General features: G+C 35.9%; 1 protein-coding gene across 2 annotated transcripts in view; it reads left to right on the forward strand.

Annotated features, from left to right (window-relative positions):
• Window positions 1-18,423, forward strand: part of CEP162 (centrosomal protein 162) — a 46,154-nt gene that overhangs the window by 16,878 nt on the left and 10,853 nt on the right. For both annotated transcript variants that reach the window (XM_050314430.1, XM_050314431.1), the window contains 17 exons: window positions 24-136; window positions 1,073-1,103; window positions 1,545-1,667; window positions 2,359-2,550; window positions 2,701-2,782; window positions 3,634-3,898; window positions 5,001-5,262; window positions 7,011-7,144; window positions 7,946-8,173; window positions 8,814-8,951; window positions 9,838-9,950; window positions 10,739-10,844; window positions 12,375-12,501; window positions 13,392-13,555; window positions 14,955-15,059; window positions 16,098-16,322; window positions 17,460-18,130. In XM_050314430.1, coding sequence (XP_050170387.1) covers window positions 24-136; window positions 1,073-1,103; window positions 1,545-1,667; window positions 2,359-2,550; window positions 2,701-2,782; window positions 3,634-3,898; window positions 5,001-5,262; window positions 7,011-7,144; window positions 7,946-8,173; window positions 8,814-8,951; window positions 9,838-9,950; window positions 10,739-10,844; window positions 12,375-12,501; window positions 13,392-13,555; window positions 14,955-15,059; window positions 16,098-16,322; window positions 17,460-18,130 — 3,079 coding nt within the window. The remainder of the gene's footprint in view (window positions 1-23; window positions 137-1,072; window positions 1,104-1,544; window positions 1,668-2,358; window positions 2,551-2,700; window positions 2,783-3,633; window positions 3,899-5,000; window positions 5,263-7,010; window positions 7,145-7,945; window positions 8,174-8,813; window positions 8,952-9,837; window positions 9,951-10,738; window positions 10,845-12,374; window positions 12,502-13,391; window positions 13,556-14,954; window positions 15,060-16,097; window positions 16,323-17,459; window positions 18,131-18,423) is intronic.

Here is an 18,423-nt window from a genome sequence, read left to right on the forward strand (position 1 = left end):
TTCATGTTTATTTTACTCTTCAGGTAGCTACAGTGAAGATTTTGAAGAGACAGATGATAATCCTGCCCTTAAAGCTGAGGGAAATGAGGTGAACCAAAACATCATGTCAGAAGTTGATTTAAGTCCCCAAGAACAGGTATATTACCAAATGTTTCTATTACTTGCATGAATTTTAAGATCTTTACAATGTATAACTGTAGATATAGGAAACCTTTACATTAATATGTACTGTCTGAAGGAGTATCATTCTATTAAGGATATACTTTTTCCTGTGAGATATCACTGAAAGAGTTGAGTTCTTCACAGGGTTTCCTGCTTACTCCTCCTTTGAATTAAGAGATGTGGATGAGATTTTGTAAATGATGAGCTCAGGTTGGAGACTCAGCCTCAGAATGGGTAGTGAATTATCCTCTCTGACTTGTGAAGGTGATGTCTATACCAGCAAGTGATAGACTGATGGAAGTAGTTCTGTAAAAAGAAGCACTTTGGACAGAGGACCCAAAAATCTACCCTGTATGAGATTGCTGCCCACTGGCTTAGTCAGGTCTTTTGATGGATAGCACATGTGGCTGAAACACGCAGATACATCCCTCGAGCACACATTCAGATTTGGGTTTTTTACACAAAAAAAGTTTATAGAGTACCATGTATTCATCTTCACTAGGAAAACTTTTTTTTTTCTTTTTTTTAGTTCTTTTTAAATAAATTTATTAGATTGCTATTTGTAATAAATGTTTGAAAAGAAGAAGTGGAATGGAAGTGTAATGTACTTACTGCTACTTTCTCTTCTTTTCTCAAACTACAGTAAAAGAAAACCAGGAAGGTGCAAAAGTGTTCAATTTATGCAGAGTAGCATTTAATTCCTGTTCACTTTTGAGGGTTTATAGAGTACTGGAACCTTTTGGCATCCCAAGAAGGGTTTTAGAGAAGTTCATATCCTTAGAGCATGAAGAACTACTTAGTTCTAAGATCTAAGAACTGGTTTTAGGTATTGGATCAATCCACTTCTAAAGTTTGTCCAATTTTTTTCCCCTGATATTCAAAACCAATGTTTTTTCTTTATTTTTGTTAGGAAGAAGCAAACACTGGCATGCTGGCTAAAGGTAAAATATAAACTTTGATCAGTGGGAGAAGATTAAATACAACTTTTTGAAAGTTGCTTACCTTATTTTTACTGTTTGGATCTTTTTCACCTGATTTTATTGTGTTCTGTGTACTGAAAATCCATTGGATTGAAGTAGTTAAAAATAATCTACATGTTGACACTTGTATTTTTATATTTATTACATCTAGTCAGAACTCAGATTTGCAATCAGAGCTCATCAGTTTACTATTAATGGCATTGGAATAATGTGTGTATACATGATTCTAATGTGTGTATACATATATATATACACATATATATATATACACATATATAAAACAAAATAAATTTTGTATGTTTAGGACATAAAGATAAGTTTTGGTATATTTCTAATTCCAGTGAAGACAGAGTATAAATAGGAGAATCGTGTTTTCTTTAACATTTATCTTCTTGCTCTTAGTTTTGTTACTTGATTCACAAGATTCAACAACAGAACTTCAGAAGGCCATTGAAACATCAGATGTAGCTCCAGGCAAACATGATCAGCCTGAAGAAGTCAGTGGAATTGAAATGAATGAAGCAGGTAAGGGGTGCTTAAAAAAAGGGAAAAACAAGAAAAAAAATCCACCACACAACAAAACTCGAACCCTAACCTTACTTGATTAGAATAAGTAACTGATTCTTTATTTGTTCCTAAGTTATTGGGGAACATGAAACCCTCAGCTTTTAGCAACAAATCTTGAAAGAGGAAGTATTTCAGAAAAAAGTCATGTTTCTGCTAAAAAGATACCTTTTTACACTTGATTATTGCAAAGTAGTTTTTGACATTGCAGTTTCATGTTTAAATAGCATCTCCTCTGGTTACTCATCATAGCTGAAATTCTTCTTTGCCTGCCTTGAACACAATTATTAAATACATTCTCTTATCAAACTTTGCACAACAGTGTAGGCCACTTATATCCAGAGTATGGCTCTGATGGCATCTGTTAAAATAGTTGTGTCACATACACTGTTAGCTTTAGCACTGATAAAATACTGATGTGAGGGAGGATGGTGGAGAGGCATGCAAACTGTAGATGGGACTATTCAGTAGGTACTGATTAACTTGTCAACTGTTTATAGTAAAAATGAGATTTTCACAGGGTTTTTTATGTAACTGAAATCACTGTTTTCACCACGATAGACCAAGCTAGTTACTGAAACACAGGTTCCAGTGGGATGTTTCCCAGAACAGAAAATCCAGTACTGTCTCTTATAAACCTGCATTTTTACAGGTACTTCCTATGGACAAACCGCCAGTGACATTGAAGCATTACAGCAAGCATATCATCATGTTGATCAGTCCTTGGGAGACACTGATGAGCAGAAATTGCACAGTTCTGCAATGGCAGTCTCAGAAGGCTTAGGGCAAAGCATTTCACAAAATAATGACATCTACTCAAAAAACATGTCAACTGTTAATTCAGGTAAATAGCTGAAAGGAAGGCATGTATTGTACAAGCCTGTAGAATGAGTGAGCTAGTAATACCTTTAATACTCTATTTATGAAACATACCTAAGTGTTGACCTTTTAACAAGTATTTTTTCTAAGTTTTTTTGTATTTGTCACTAATTAGATTTACCTACTGTGGAAGAATTGATGAAAACAATTAAGGGACATTCATGCAATATCAGAAGTTTTGATGTGGAACCTGAAAGGTATTTATTTCAAGAAGCATTTTAAGAATTGTAGTAACTCAAACCCACTGTTTGTGGAAAACAGCTTACTAAATAACTCATCTGTCCTTATTCCTAATGAGAAGTACTGAAATTTCATTATGTCTTGTACTGTCATTATGGCATTTATAGTGAAATGTGAAATGAATACACAGTGTTAATAGGCTTAGACCAGGGATTCCCAAACTTACTCTGAGTGATAAATCGCAATGTTTGCCAAATCATTTGGAGGAGTGTTCCTTACTCTCACAGCTAGGATCTCTACTTTCCCAGTCTTCTGCTCTTTACCCTTCTCCATACATGTATTTCAGCTCACATCCGTCAATAATAGCTCTCCAACCTTCATAATCTTAAGATCAAATCCTCTTATTTTGCCTACTTTTGTGATTCTTACTGACCTATGCTCCATACATCCTCCTTGTTTGCTGCAACTGTTGTGTCTAAGCCTTGGATCTGTTAGAACTACAGGTTATACTTAGCAAATAAGTTTTGGGAGCTTGTCATGGAGCTGCACCCAGCAGAAACTGCCATTTATTGGTTTATTAGTGTTAATTGCATGCTTACAGGTTTTCATCTCGTAGCTGAGTTTGGTACCTCCACAAAAACAGTCCCTTCTGGGAAATGGCTCTTGTTCCACAGTGTGGGAGCAAATCTGTATGACTAGATCTTCAAGATTGTTCTTAAAAGAAGCCTAGTAGCTACTTGAAGTTCAGGCAGTCTTTACAGCTGATATCTTAAAAAAAAAGGCCTGTTTTTCCCAGAGTGATAAAAAAGCAAAGGGCAAAAGTCTTATTATATATGATTAGATATGATTTTATTCCTTTCCCTTATAGTCCTGTGAAATTGGTAGGCAGCACAGAAAATGACCTCATCAGCCACTCACCCTTTGAAGACCCCCTGAGTGATACAGTTTGGGAGACAAACTTAATTGAAAAGTTCAACAGAGAAAAAAGCATCTTTCTACAAACAAGTGTGAATGATGATAACTTTCAGAGTGTGACAGAGAAAGAAATTCAGACCGGTGAAGTACAGCCTGGCATACTAAGCAAAAAAGTAGTACAAGACTCTCTGCTTTCACAAGGCAGCAAAACTAAACAAGTAAGTATTATCAACCAGATTTTTGTTTTATGAAAGTAATTTTTAAATGTATAGATTTTTAGACTTTGTGTCATTTGATTATGCTCTGATGTTTAGAAATTGAGACACTGCTGCTCTTTTCTTGAAACTCTTACATTGACATTGCTTTTGTTAGAGGTAGCCAAATACAATGGACTTAGGGACCAGTGGGATTCTTCCTGTCCCAGCCTAACATGTGCAAGGCTGCTGCAGTGCCAGTTCCCAGCTCAAGCTAGTACTGAGTCTGATCATGTGAACATTGGAGGGGCACGTATAAACACTCAATAGGCTCAGAATAGGGAGCATATGTACATAAATAGAGTTCAATAAGAATATAGGAGAGACTGCAATGATCAGTGTGGAGATGAGTCAGAAAAGTATACTGACCAACACCCTGGTCATGTCACCAGCTTTTTTTATCTGATTTTTCCCTCTGTTTCCCAGACGTGCTGCTTTACCCATTTTTTGTTCTTTCCCTAAACTGGCTGCAAGTTTTGCACTTTCTTACAATCCTCTTAAACATTCCATAGCAAGATTTACACAATTCCAAATCTTTTCCCTGCATCCACAAATTCTTTTCTCCTTGCATCCCTTAAATTAGCTTCACACTTCTTCATACAATCACATCTTATTGTCTTCAAGGCATTGCAGGGAGAGAGGTTTGGCTGATTTATCCTGGTGGATTTCTCACCAGGGCAAACAGGCTTGGGAGCTGTGTGCTCTGTTTGTGATGATCAAGTTCAGCAGGGTTCCTGTGCCTATCACTCTTTCTCTCTTCATCACCAGGTTTCTGTGTTCACTGTGTCTTTAGTCTTTGCTTTGTTAAGCAAAAGATCCTGTAATGTAATACAATTTCCCAGATCAATTTAGATGTCATTACAAAATGCTTTCCCTGTGTGTGCTTCTGAAGTAATACAATTCTGCAGATTTACATACTGCTACAAAAATAATGCTTCCCATCAGCCTGAGTCTTACAGCTGTCTAATTTTGGTAAATGATTCCATGGGTTTTTTTAGTAGTGAAGGCTACCTTGAGATTACAGTAGAACCTTAGGCTTGTTTTAAACAACTATGTTCTATCACAGGCTCTTCGGTCTTGTTCCTTGAAGAATGAAAGATCAGAATCAACTAAATCAATGTCATACAAGAATATCAGAACTCCAGCACCCTTACATAAAAAGAAACCTTCATATGGTCCTCATGGGCTGGTTAGAAGTTCTGGCTATGGGAAATCCAGTTTACTCTCCAAACAGCCTTTTCCACTTAGTGAGAAGAAAACACCAAAAGAAACTTTCAGAAAGACCTGTATGAAGGCCAGAAGTCCTGCAGATAGAGCAAAATCTAAAGGTAATTCTATGGTAAAAAGTCTTGAGCTTTAAGAGCCAGACAGCTTTGCTGATCATGCTTCACATTTAAAAAAACCCAAAAAACAAAAACACAAAAAAAATCCACATGTTGTAGAAGAAATCTAAACCCTAATACAGGTAAGTAGTGATTTTTTTTTAATTAATGTGAAGTTGCTGGGAGAGAGACTTTCAAATAAATCTTTGCATTGTAGTCTTGTTTCATTTCCACTCACATATATCACCACTAAGTTTGAGACTTACCTACTGTTCACCATTAGGACCTAAACAATGGGAAAAAATAGTGTTTAAAAATGAATACCTACAAATTGCATTTTTCATTACAGTAAATTCAAAGATTTGCTGACACAGTAACTTCTGTGTTTGAAGCCAAATTTCTGTTCTCAGCTGCTGCTTCTGATCATTGCTATCCTAGAGCACAAAGAAAATACTAAAAAAAGTCCTATTTTCTGTTCATGTCTCTTGTAACCCTATGGAAAGGAGAATACCAGTGTAGTCCTGTAAAAACTGAGTTGCAAGTAAAGGTCCGAACCTTTTTATTTGGGATGAAGTTTGAAGAGTTTCATGAGATGATTTAGCGTAGCATCTTTGCAGACGATGTTTGCTATCTCTGAGGCACGGGAAAGTAACTCTACAGATACCCACATTTTAGTGCACTTTGAGCATGCAGGGCTTTTAAAAACCCTGAAAATAGTGTTGGGAAAAGCAGTTTAGGATTATGTTACCTGTCTTAGGGAGATGCTTTAGTGGCAGCAGTCAAACTGAGGTCCTCAGTGTATTATTGTGTCATTCATTCCCTGGGGAAGAGAAGGTTGTACATCCTGGTGAAGTTGGTGAAGTGAATGATGAGTACCAAGAAAATCATAGAATGAGGCCACTAGCCTCATTCAAACATGCTTTTCCCTCTCTAGCTATAACCATTCACCGTAGCAATTTCAGGTGATTTCAGAAGTTAATCTCAATTGGCTGCATTCTGCAGGGGCCTCTGTAGCTAGCAAGAGAATGGCACTGAATCAAACAATCCTCATTATCAGCGCTAAGGGAGCACCCTTGGGAGGGAATAGTGTGAGACATGTAAAAGGTACTAAATTTGAAAAAGGATCATTGTCTTTTTCTTTCAGGTATAGCATTCCTAAGCAGGAGCACTGTGCTTAAATTAATAGGCAGAAATGAAATGGTAGTTGTAGTTACTATCTGTATTTCAGAGAACTGAGAAGTAAATATTTCATTTATGTTAGTTACTCTAGGGTGAACTTTCCTATTTTTAACTCTGTTCAAGTTGTTATTTGATGCAGAAAATAAATGTTGCATTTCTTTGTATGCTATCTGCACTCCGAAGTCAGTTTTAAAAATTGCTATGCCTTATCTTCACCATAGCTTGAAATACGTTGTCTTTATGTATGCTTAGAGAATTGGCCACTTCTCAAGCAGAGAAGTTTCCTTGTTTCATGAAGTATTTATTATCCAGATACTTTTTTCAATTGTTCCGTTTGTTTTTATTTTATCTTGTCATCAGTTCCATACTTAAAAAAAAAAGGCAAAAACCTCCAGTTTTTCCATAGTATCTCATTGCTCTCAAGTTTTTATATTTAGTTCAAAATTCAGGTTGTAGAATTATAATAATTTATATACTTTAGGTATATAGGGTGGATCACATGAATAGATTTTTTCCTGAAGGACATTAAATTCTGTATTTAATTTTGTTCTATTTTACTTTCTACCTAAATGAAGAAGCCTTGTTTGCTACTAGGCTGATAAGATCTGCAACTAATGAACCAACTTTGGAGAGAAGTATTAACAGAGTTTTGTCTGGCCAATCAGTTGTTAATAGTCTTGAACACCAGGCTGTGGATTCTAAGAGGCATGTAAGTAAAAACCAGTGATTCTCCTAATTATAGTACGTGCAAGTTGGTTTGCAGGCCTGTTTTGTCAAGACCTTTACCAATTATCACAGGATTGACTAAAGGGAAGTCTTTATTCAATATTTCAGTATTTGCCTAACACTAGGTTTTGCCTTAAAAATACGCAAGTGTAATCATACTGCTATTCAATTGCTTGCATAATTCTGATGCTTGGGTGGTTCTATATAATTAAAGTTGCTTATTAAATTCTAAAAATTACTATTTTGAGGTAATATAAGGTTAAATAAAGCTTCTACTTAAATACTCTGAGTGTCAAACAGTACTACTGTTTAGGTTTTTTTTCCTATTTGCATTGCATTAAATATTTAATAGTATCTTCTGGCTTCTCCAAGACTACTGAATTTGCAGCACCATGATAAATTTTCATTCTCCCTTATCAACTGTGTAAAAACTATTCATTGAATACCTAAAGCATTAGTGATTTTCAAAAAGTAAGATGCATAATAGAATAATTCTGGTAGCAATATAGTGGCTGTCATATGTGAGGTATTTTTCTTGTTGATTTTTTGGTTTGTTTTCCTCATATATAATTTGGAAATGAGAAAGTAGCTCAGTAAAGTAAAAGCAGGATGTTTGGCTATTAGAATGTTGGGGAGTTTGTGTTTTGAGTTGCTTGTTGTTTTTTTTTTCCTAGTGCTTTATGTGGTTGCCAAGAGCCAGACAAACCAGTTAAATGAAATTGATGAGCAGAGTTCTGGTAAACAATCAGCTGAGTGTAACATTTCCCTGAATTCTCTTCACTAGGAGTTATCATTTTCTCCTATCAAAAGTTGTGATAGAGAACTGTATTTGTTAAAACGAGTACAAACTGCAGAGGAGGACCTGAACGCAGCTCGTGATTTGATTCAACAACTCTCCAGCAAGGTTTCACAAAAAGAGAAAGAAATGGAGACAAAGATAGTAGAATTGAAAACACAGCATGAAAAAGAACTTTCTCATCTGGGTCAGGAAAATTATGTTCTTCAGAGTAAGGTACTTTATCAGCTTGTATCCTGTCTCTATAGAAGAGGAGGAACATTGCTTCTTAACATGAAATTATTGTTACTTTACATGAGTTGTTCCTGAGCAGAAAAACTCAGATGTACAGATACTGCTGCTTTATAAATGCATACCTGCAGTTATATTTATTGCTTATTTTTTTTCTTCAGAGATAAACTAGGTTATCCTGAGTTCCTTTACTTTGCTATTTTGAGAGTTCTACAGCAAGTGTTTTTGCAAAGATTTAGTTCAGTCTCACAGAGATTACCACATACCACTTGTTATAGAAAAGTACTATATTTTGAGATACTGTTTTTAGGTTTTGATGCATTTTTCAATGTTGCATTTTGTCTGTATGAAATGTTGCCAGAGCTATTCCACTATACCCTCCTGCCTAGATACATGAGAACAAAAGAGGGAGTGTAAAACTTTAACTTTTCCTGAGTGTTTTACACCTTGTTTCTGTTTCGTAATGCTTCTGTAAAACTCCAGTAATAAGAGTGGCTCATGGGTCTGCTGTCATACCTTAATGAAGAGATTGAACTAATAATATTATAAAAGTGTAGTCTTGTTGAGAATTCCATATCACTGACAAAAATTTCTTATTGTTTGTGTGTCATTTTCTTTCTGAAAGTTAAGAAGTATGGAAGAGATGGCTCAAGAAAAGAGATGGACCCACCATACAGCAACAATTCCTGTAACTCAAGAAAAACTGACACAAATACAAAAGGAAATTGAAGATCAAGAGCTCATTATTCAAGGTTATCAGCAGGTATACCACCCTGCATGTTGAACTGTGTTCTAACCAGTGTCAGAAACAAAATTGTTTAAGGGTTATTACTTTTACATGAAAACAATTATCTTGCTGTCTGAAAAGTGGATGAAATTTGGGTGTGATGGGCGAACATATTGCATGTTTAAAAAGTACTTCACATGTGTCTAGTTTGGGCTAAGTTTTTCCACAGTCCCGTGTATCCATTGTAAAAATCACTGACTTGTCAGTTGAGAACTGGCAAAATACTTTATGGCAAATAAATAGCCACAAACTCTTTTCTGAAATGTAGAGGAAAAGTAGTATTTTTAAGCAATGTTAAAAATCTGGAGAGTTCTCTTTTTAAGATGTTTTTCTCAAAATCTCAGCAGCTGATTTCAAGGTGACCTTATTAGTGTGTCTGAATTTTATTACTTGGTCACGTGTAGAATAGACAGTGCACACTTAATCCTTTTGAATGCTTGCAAATCCAACAGGTAATTTAACCACCTTCCAACTGGTGCTCAACAGAGTTTCTTAGTATAGACACAAAGTCTTACCAGTATGGCTGTGAGCGTCCCAAATTGGTGATGGTTTGTGTCCACAGGATTGGAGCATGGGCAGGCTGAGCTCTGATCTGTCAGCACCCACTCCTGAACATGCTTTCAGAATATAGTTGGGATAGCTTTGGAGAGGAACTGGCTTAGATCCTCCGGAGTGAGCAGATGTTTGGACGAAATTGTAGATAATGAAAGTAGATATCCATTTCAGAAGCTTAGTAATGAAATATTTAGTGTTTGCTTCCAGTGTTTCAATAGGCAAACTATGCAAGTCATAGACAATTATTTTAGAACTGGAGAAAACAGTATTTTATTACCATTCTTTAACTTTGTCTGTCTCAACTTAGGAAAATGAGAGATTATACAAACAAATGAAAGATCTACAAATCCAAAACAAAAAAAATGAGGAACGAATGTTTAAGGAGAATCAGTGTTTAATGTCTGAATTAAGAGACCTAAGGTAGGCTTATTTACACATCTGACCTAAAATCTCTGGAGTTTTCAGCTGTTTATTATTTTATATGTGAAGAACCATTGCAGAGTCTGTCTGGTGCATGTTTTCAAGTTTTTCTTGGGTTTGTGGTTTTGTTTCTTCTTTTGAGAAATTATATATGTTGATTATGGGCACTTAATTCTTAGTCTTCTTGATGATGTTGCAAACCTGTGGGAAGACTAGAGTCTCCCACTTGGGGAATATTTCAATGTTCTTATTCATATCAGAATGTGTGATACATACACTACATTTGTTCTGGTGTTATGACTCTGCTGATGTGTCAAAATGTTTTGATACTGCTGTAAGATACACAGTAGTAGATAGTAGTAGGAGGCACAAGCGATCCTGGTAGTGGAGGAACAATTCAATTCACTGCACTCTAGGTCCGATAAGATTTTCCTCCTGTGAGGAAAATGAGGAAAAATGACTTAGCCATCATGTGTACTCCTAATCTACAAATCTTTGCTCTGGAGAGGCCCACACACGGGTTCCACTGATGCAGAGTAGATTTTTATTTCCCTCCCTTGTGTTATCCCAACAAACAAGTTTGTGTGAGGTGAGAAGATTTCACCTCACAGGTGAACTTTTTGTATAAAAATATTTGTTGTGCATATTTGCTTCTTCCTTTCTTTTGAGCCTGCATGGACTGACTTTGTGGTACCACTTGGGGGGGTGTGTGTGTTTGTTTTTCAGTATGCCACTGTTAGTATGCTGAGTCACCACACTGCATAACTGTTTTTGCTGTTGCTGTTTAGAGAAAAGATAGAGAAGACTAATAACCAGTCACGAATTGTGCAGGATTCTGATCCAGCCAGAAATCAGAGTTTCACAGAATTGATTTCAGAGCTTCGAGCAGCACAGGTAATTATATACCAAGCCTTATTTTCATGTGTTCTTAAGAAAACATGCATTACCATCCATACTGTAGACTAATAATGTAAATAAAGTAGTGGAGCATGCTACTGTTGTACAGTGTTAATTATTTTCCACATGTCACAAATATCAAATGAACGTTCAGAAGTAATCCTCTAAGACACAGATTCACTGAAAGAAGTGCAGTGTTGCCATGTTTACTGGCAATTCTGAAAGGCCTTGTGAGAACTAGCAGAAACTAGTGATGTACACCTCTATATCTTTCCTGCATAAGACTAAGCCAGAAGACTGGTTATCCTTGCTGTGTACCAAGTAAGTTCTAGAAAAGAACATTCGAGTAAAAAGAATTTTTTGTTATTTCCTCATATAACTTCCTTTGTAGTCCTGCAGATGCTTCTGGTTTTGAAGGGAGTGTGTTAAATAAGCTTCATGCTAAAATTAAAGGTCATCTGGAATTTCTGTTGCTCTGCTTACTGCAGGCGGGTGGACTGTTCTGGTACACACTGCCTCTGATAGTTAGACCAGAAGATTAAAATCTACCTCTTCCATTTTTTGTTGTTGTTTGCTGTTATAAACAATAACTGGTTAAGCAAGGGAAAAGATGTTCTGGATCCTGTGAGTTGCAGGACCAGTGGAGACATTCCTGCTCTCACAAAGCTGGCTTTGAGCTCTTTAAGGCATGAGGGGCTCCCCTAGTTGTGACCTTAGGGGTGATGCTATTACATTTCCCTGTTCCTTGGGTCCAGCCTGTAATGAGACTGAACAGAAGATCCAAAGATGGAGAGAGACACACAGACAACACTAACATGATCAGGCACACAGATAACAGAGTATACACAGAAATACAAATAATGCTGTTGGAAACACAAGGAGCACATTTGGCCTGATATTGTTCAGCAGATCAGGATAGGAGTTCTCTAGCAGTAACACACAAACATGCACAAGCTGGCCCTGGACATCAGTCTGTTTACTGGCTGGCCCCAAAATCTGAGCCCCCCAGTTGCTGGTTGCTGTACCTGTGGATCCCTCAGACCAGGAGACTCCATCTCCAGATGTGGCACTGGCACTGCTACCTTTCATCCCTTTTTGTCTTGGAGATTGCTAGTGATCATGTGTAGACAAACAGAAGAGAGTGTGCAGAAAATGGCAAGAAATAGAATGTAATAAGGTGAACTGTTGGACAAGACATCTGTCCATTTAACCTATAGTCTTAAGTCTTAGAAATAAGCCATTTTCTATATTGATCCTCTCAAAAGGCAGAGGTTTTCTACTTCTACGACAGTTATGTAAGACTTAAAAAATCTATTTGGGTTTTTTTTTAATGTTTAGCTTAAGTTTTTCCCATGCTCTGCTATGGCAAGGCTGAGAATAATATCAAAATTAGAAGACCTTATGGTTGCTGTGGTCTGACATGACTGTTGTGATTTAATCATTTATAATGAAAAGATATGTTCAGGGTTTTTTGTGTGACATTATGTGTTTAGTTTTTCTTGTTTTACTATTTTCTCTAAAATCCAGAAGGAAGAAGCTAAATTACAAGAAGAAATAAGACATCTCAAACAAGATAAGCAAGCTCTCGAGGTAGACTTGGTACAAGCAAAGAAGGAGAGAGATTTAGCAAAAATCCAGATTACATCTGCATCAAGTAAAGTACCTTTTTTTTGCTGAATAATTTTATCTACTTTGCATATATAACAAAAATTTGTTTTTTATTAAAATATTACTTAGTGAAATGCATCTAGACCATTTCCAAATATTGTCTAAACTTCTAATAAAAGCATACAGTAAAGGACATGTTACAATACTTTTGGGACTCTATTAGAAAGTGTTTTCCTGTATTCCTGTAACAAACTCTTTGTTGTTGCCTATTAAGATTGATTTCTTGCCCATCTTTCATTGGACGTGTAAAACAGAAGATTCCAGTTATATGACAGCTCTGTTGATAAGAAAATGTTTACTATGTTGCATCTTAGTCTCCTGTTTAGATCTTGCTCATTTTTTTACCTGTAGTTTATGTCTTGGGACTTTTTTCAGTGTTCTTATCAGAGCTTTTTCCAGTTTGAAATAATGAGAGAGGGCCAGAAACTGGACTCCCTCATTTCCAGTATCAGGCATCACTAATGCTAAGAGCAGATATTTACCTCCATGTCTCTTCTCAAAGTATGATCTGTTAAATGGGAGGAGTATGATCAGTACACATCTAAGCATATATCCTATGTTGTCATTCATCTTGTGGCTGAAAATTTGTTTACTGGAGTCTGATCAAGAATGATCCCTGAGATTCTGTTTTAAATACTTTCCACAGTGAACTGTAAGCCATTGAGTATTGCTATGTATGAGAGAAGAAAAGGGTTTTTTTCAAATATAGTTGCTTTTAAAATCCTAATTAGGATCTGGTTCAGAAGTGTTACTGCAGTAACGGGATTGTTAAAATAGTAAATGTGTGAAATGTGCTGAGGAGGATGGTGTTGAGTAATTACACCTTTGATACATAATTCCTAATAAAACCATTCTGAGGATGTTTTATTCTTGTAGGTGATAAATCTTACGAATTTAAAGTTATGGAAGAATCATACAAACAGGAAATTACTCATTTAAAAAGAAGACTTCAGTGGTATGCAGAAAATCAAGATCTTCTGGATAAAGATGCAGCCCGTCTTAAAGATGCAAGACAAGAAATTGAGAAACTAAGACTAGAGGTGATAATATTTGGCTTTATCTAAGAAATCAGAACTTAAAATTGTTTCTTTTTCTAGTGATGAGTATAATGTAATTCTGTCCTTCATAATAATCCCTTTCTTTTGATGTACTAGTTTTGTTTTATTGGACATCTTGATGATGCTTCTGGAAACAAAAGTAATGTGCTTCCCTAAAACCTGCAAATTTCTTGACCTAAGGAAAAGAAATATATTATTACATCAATAACTAGGGACATTATCTTTTTCACCTTATTGCTCCATGGTAGCATAGGCAACACTTATTTTTTTTCTCTCAAGTACCAGTTCTAAATTCTTTTTTAGAAAAAAATCTCTGGTTACTATAGTAGGAAGGAAAAAGCCAAAACACTCGAAATATAAACAAAACTATTATATGAACCTTGAATACTGCTGAGATTTGTGTTGCTGACCTGTCAGTACATTGGACTTAGGATTCACAGAAATGAAGAATTTTACCAGTGATAAAATATATAACTGATCTTGGAAATTTTTCATAGTGTGTTTTATTAGAGAGATCACAGATGAAAGGAGATGCTTCTGAAGGAGCAACCAGGAAAGGAGATCCGTTAAACACCACCGTATCAAACTTTGATCAAGATATCATTGATGTGAAAGAAAATATTTTTATTTGCATTTACTCCAGGATGGACCAGTGCCTAAAACCAGTGGAGAGCTTTGACTTCATAGAAACAATCAAATTAGTCAAAGTATGCTGGCACAAAAGCATTACTTATGCTAATATTGCCAGTGTGGGAGAGAAATCAAGCTAGGAATACTTTCAGGTATTCAGGGTGTATTATCTGTGTGCAGAGGTCATAGTGGCTGATAAGGGTAGGAAATGCAGTTTTAGATTATAGCTTTGAGACTTCATGGCCAGACTCCATGGAAGTGCAGGAACATTAGTATTACAGTTCCTTCCCCTGATTCTGGGAGTCAGCATTTATTTAGGCACGGTATAATGTTGCCTTTTGGTTGTTTCTATATCTCTTCACAGAGCATAGCCTTGGAAATCATGAATTATCTCCTAAGCTCACCCTGAATTCATGGAATGGACTGTAGGACTTTATTAACCAAGTAGCTTATTAACCAAGCCAGCATACTGGAAATATGAGAGAAAGAAACAGTTCTACTAGTATGAAGACAAGAATGTCCCAGAGCTGAAGTTCTCTTCTAGATTTCCATAGCTAGTTTCAGGTTCGTTGGAGAAAGCAGCTGTCACTTAGGTTAAGAACCTGAAGAATGAGTTAGTACAGGAATTACCATTACCAGTTTTTAAGTGGCAGGATACTTCCATTGTATTTTGTGTGTTTGAAATGCTTTTGTACTATAGGACAATGTCTCTGAATATACATTGCAATTTACCTTCTCATAAATTGAATAGGTTGAGAAGCTGAGAGCTGAAGCAGGAGATCAGTGTGTGCAACAGAAGAAACGTTTGCGAGACAGAGCAGCAGATGCTAAAAGAATTCAGGATCTTGAGCGACAGGTATGCAGTAATATAACTGTGTTTCATTTAACCTTTATTTTAGATAAGGTCTCTTAAAACACCAGTGCTTTCATAGGATAAAACATTGTGTGAAGTCCTATGTTAAGGTAACTTGTGTTATTAAACGCTCATAAATACAAAAAGCTGCAATTATTTACTTAGAAAGACCTCTGCTTGCTACTATCTTCTGACAAGCTGATATCCCTTTTAAAATCGTTTAAAATACTGTTTAGAATTTCTTGGAAAGGGGCAAGAGGGCAAAAGCCAAAGCTTGCTATTTATCTTCTAGGACTCCTTCTGTCCATGTTCAGTAATCCCTTAACACTATCATCAATTTCAAACAAGTTGATTCAAGAGTAGGATTGGATTCCTACAAGATTCATGAAAACAGGGGAGTGGAGACCTTAAAATCCATGTTTCTACTGAGGAAGTGTCAGGTGGAAGTGGGCCTTCCTAAGTTTTAAGAGATGGCAGCTGCATCAGTTAGGGCTGTGGGACTCATGGGAAGGAACCTCTTCAGAACTTTAATGCAAAGAATATCTTATCCATATATAAGAGAGGGGTGTGTTATTAATCTTGTATGCAAGGTGTTAGTCTTAATTTATTGCAGACTCCAAAATAAAAGGCATATAATCTGTTATTCAGTGAATATTTTCAATACTGCTATGAGGTATCCCTGTAACAGTTGGAAAAGTACAATGTGAATGCAAATCCAGAAAAAAAGCAAACATATTCACAGCATTAAGAGCCACATTCAACTTAGAGATTTTACTTTCTTAGTACTTCTGACATAAGGCAATCTGAAGACCAGAGCAATATTTTAAGATTATGCTAAGTCAATCAGTAAGAGATGATGAGTCTTACTTTTCTGAAAACAATAGCATAAATGTAAAATAATTCTCCAAATATTAATTTCTAGGTTTCTTTCTTCACCCAGCCAACGTGGATGAAATTTGTTAAAGTTCTGTCACTTACTTCTGTTCACTTTTCTTCAGAACTTTATCTTTTTGACTTCTGACTTAATTTTCTAATTGCTAGATCAGAGAAATGGAAGGAATTCTAAAAAGAAGGTATCCAAATTCTTTGCCTGCTTTGATTTATGCTGCTGCTGCTGCTGAGAAAACAAATGATCTTTCAGCTAAAACAAACACAGTTGAATTTTTGGAGAGAAGGATAAAGAAATTAGAAACGGAACTCGAAGGTAAAGATGATGAAGCTAAGAAAAGTCTCCGTGCCATGGAACAACAGTTTCAAAAAATAAAGGTAAAAGTTGGAGCCTTGTAGAATTGTCCACTTGGCAAGTAACAGTCACAAGGTAACTGGGGTCTAACACAGGGTAGTGTTTAAAACTGAAGGCAGAGACATTCAAGGGAAAACAAAACTACTCAAAGAATTTATAACCAGAATTTCAGTACCTTCAGCATCTAAGATAAAAATAGCATTGAAATCATTAGGATACTATTGAGACTGAGAGGACAGGTTCTTAAGGCATAATAATTTAATTCTTACAATTAAGACAAGTGGTTTTCACCCTCTGGGTCAGAGCAGCTGCTTACCTAATTCCTTGCTGTACCAAAGGCTGTGGTTTCAAAGGTCTCCTGTCAGAGCATTTCTACAGGGAACATCCAGGAACACTAAACATTCCATCAAAAAAATTACATGATCGTGAGCCTAAAGACTTGTGTTAGGAAGCATGGAAGTTTGACGTTTTACTTCAAGGAAAAGGTGAACTGCACAGATTCTTAATGAGCAGGAAAGGAAAGCACTGGCCAGTTGTTGCACCTTTTCTCCATATGAACCACTCATCATGCTTTCCTCAAAGGCCATCCAGGCTATTAAGAATGGTCAGGTTTTCCTCAGTTCATAAGGAAGAAAGATTCTGTGTCTCTCTGAATTCATACTTCTGTATTCATACTTACAGATAAATAAAAATGAAGATCTGTTCTGTTAAAATTTAAGATGTTTTGAAAAATGTACAGTTTTGAGGAATGTTTGCAAACTGACACATGGCAAATACATAATGACAAAATTAACTACTTCTTGCTATACTTAAATAAGATGTTACTTTGCCTTTCTGAGTTGGAAACATCTGAAGAGAAGTCAATTATATAAAAATGAAATAGTTTCTTGTCAATACAATTTTTGTTCCATAGTTACTGCATCCATTGTGATAAGATTACTTTGTAGTAAATGTTTTGGGTAATTCTGTTTTACCATAGACTTCTTTCACTCACTAATTTCTGAACTGATTGAGTAGTGTTGTTAGTGATATTGATGTGTGTTCTATTTTGAAATCTTGCTTCAGATGTGCAGTAACTTCAAAGAATAATAGGAAGAGCTAATAATAAAAGTACACTTATGAAACTACTTTTTCTTCCCCTCTTCCTACTCCTCTCCTAGATACAGTATGAGCAAAGACTTGCAGAGCTTGAGCAACTACTTGCCTATGAATTTATGAGTGAAACACCAAAACTGAATGGTGATAAAGCCAGTTCTAGAGAACTTGAGCAGGAGCTTCAGAATCTAAAGAAGACCCATCAAATCACTGTTAGAAACCTCCAGACAGAAATTGAAAATCTTAAAAGTCAAAATTCCCAATTAAAACTCAGAAGTAAAAATTATAATAAAGACTTAGAGTGCACAGACTCTAAAATGAAACAAGGTAACGCAAAAGACAGATTGTTAAAACTAAATGAAGAACTGGTCACCAAAAATAAAGAAATACAAGACCTTACAAAAACTGTCGAGAAACTTCAAAAAGAAAGGATGGTGATGTTGTCTGACAATAATTTGAGAAATATAGCCAATAATAAGGAAAACTCTACAGAGGTCGTGAAAAAGAATGCCTCAGCAACAGATAAAAGGAATTCCCACTACAATGAACCCTTTCTAAGGATTTTCAATGATGACAAAATATACCAAGCACATACCTTTTCTGATTCTCATCTCTCAGAAGTTCTGAAAGAAAATGCACAGCTGAAAGAAGAGCTAGAGAGATTGTCTCTAGAAATGAGCCAGCAGCGGGTAAAGTCTCAAGCAGCACTGGCTTATTCTGAAAATAACATACGAAGGTAAATGCTCAACATGTTCCTTCAAAAACCTTGTTGAAGTGTTGGCTGATGCAGAATTGAAGTGGCACATTAACATGTCAGCCATGTGTGAAGCTAGCTTATACTTTCATTAGTACTGCTTGTTTTGAGAGGGTTTCAGAGGGTTTTTTGGTATTTTGTTTTGGGTTTTGTTTTAAGCAGTGCACTGTCACAGTTCTTTCTACAGGCAAACCTACATTAATGCTTTTATTAATGCTACAATTTGTTATGCTTTTAAGTAAAAATATCTCAGTGTAAATCATGTAAATCATCTG

The sequence above is a fragment of the Myiozetetes cayanensis genome, unplaced genomic scaffold, assembly GCF_022539395.1.
Source record: "Myiozetetes cayanensis isolate MyiCay16 unplaced genomic scaffold, myiCay2020 scf2-11, whole genome shotgun sequence".
NCBI lineage: Eukaryota > Metazoa > Chordata > Aves > Passeriformes > Tyrannidae > Myiozetetes > Myiozetetes cayanensis.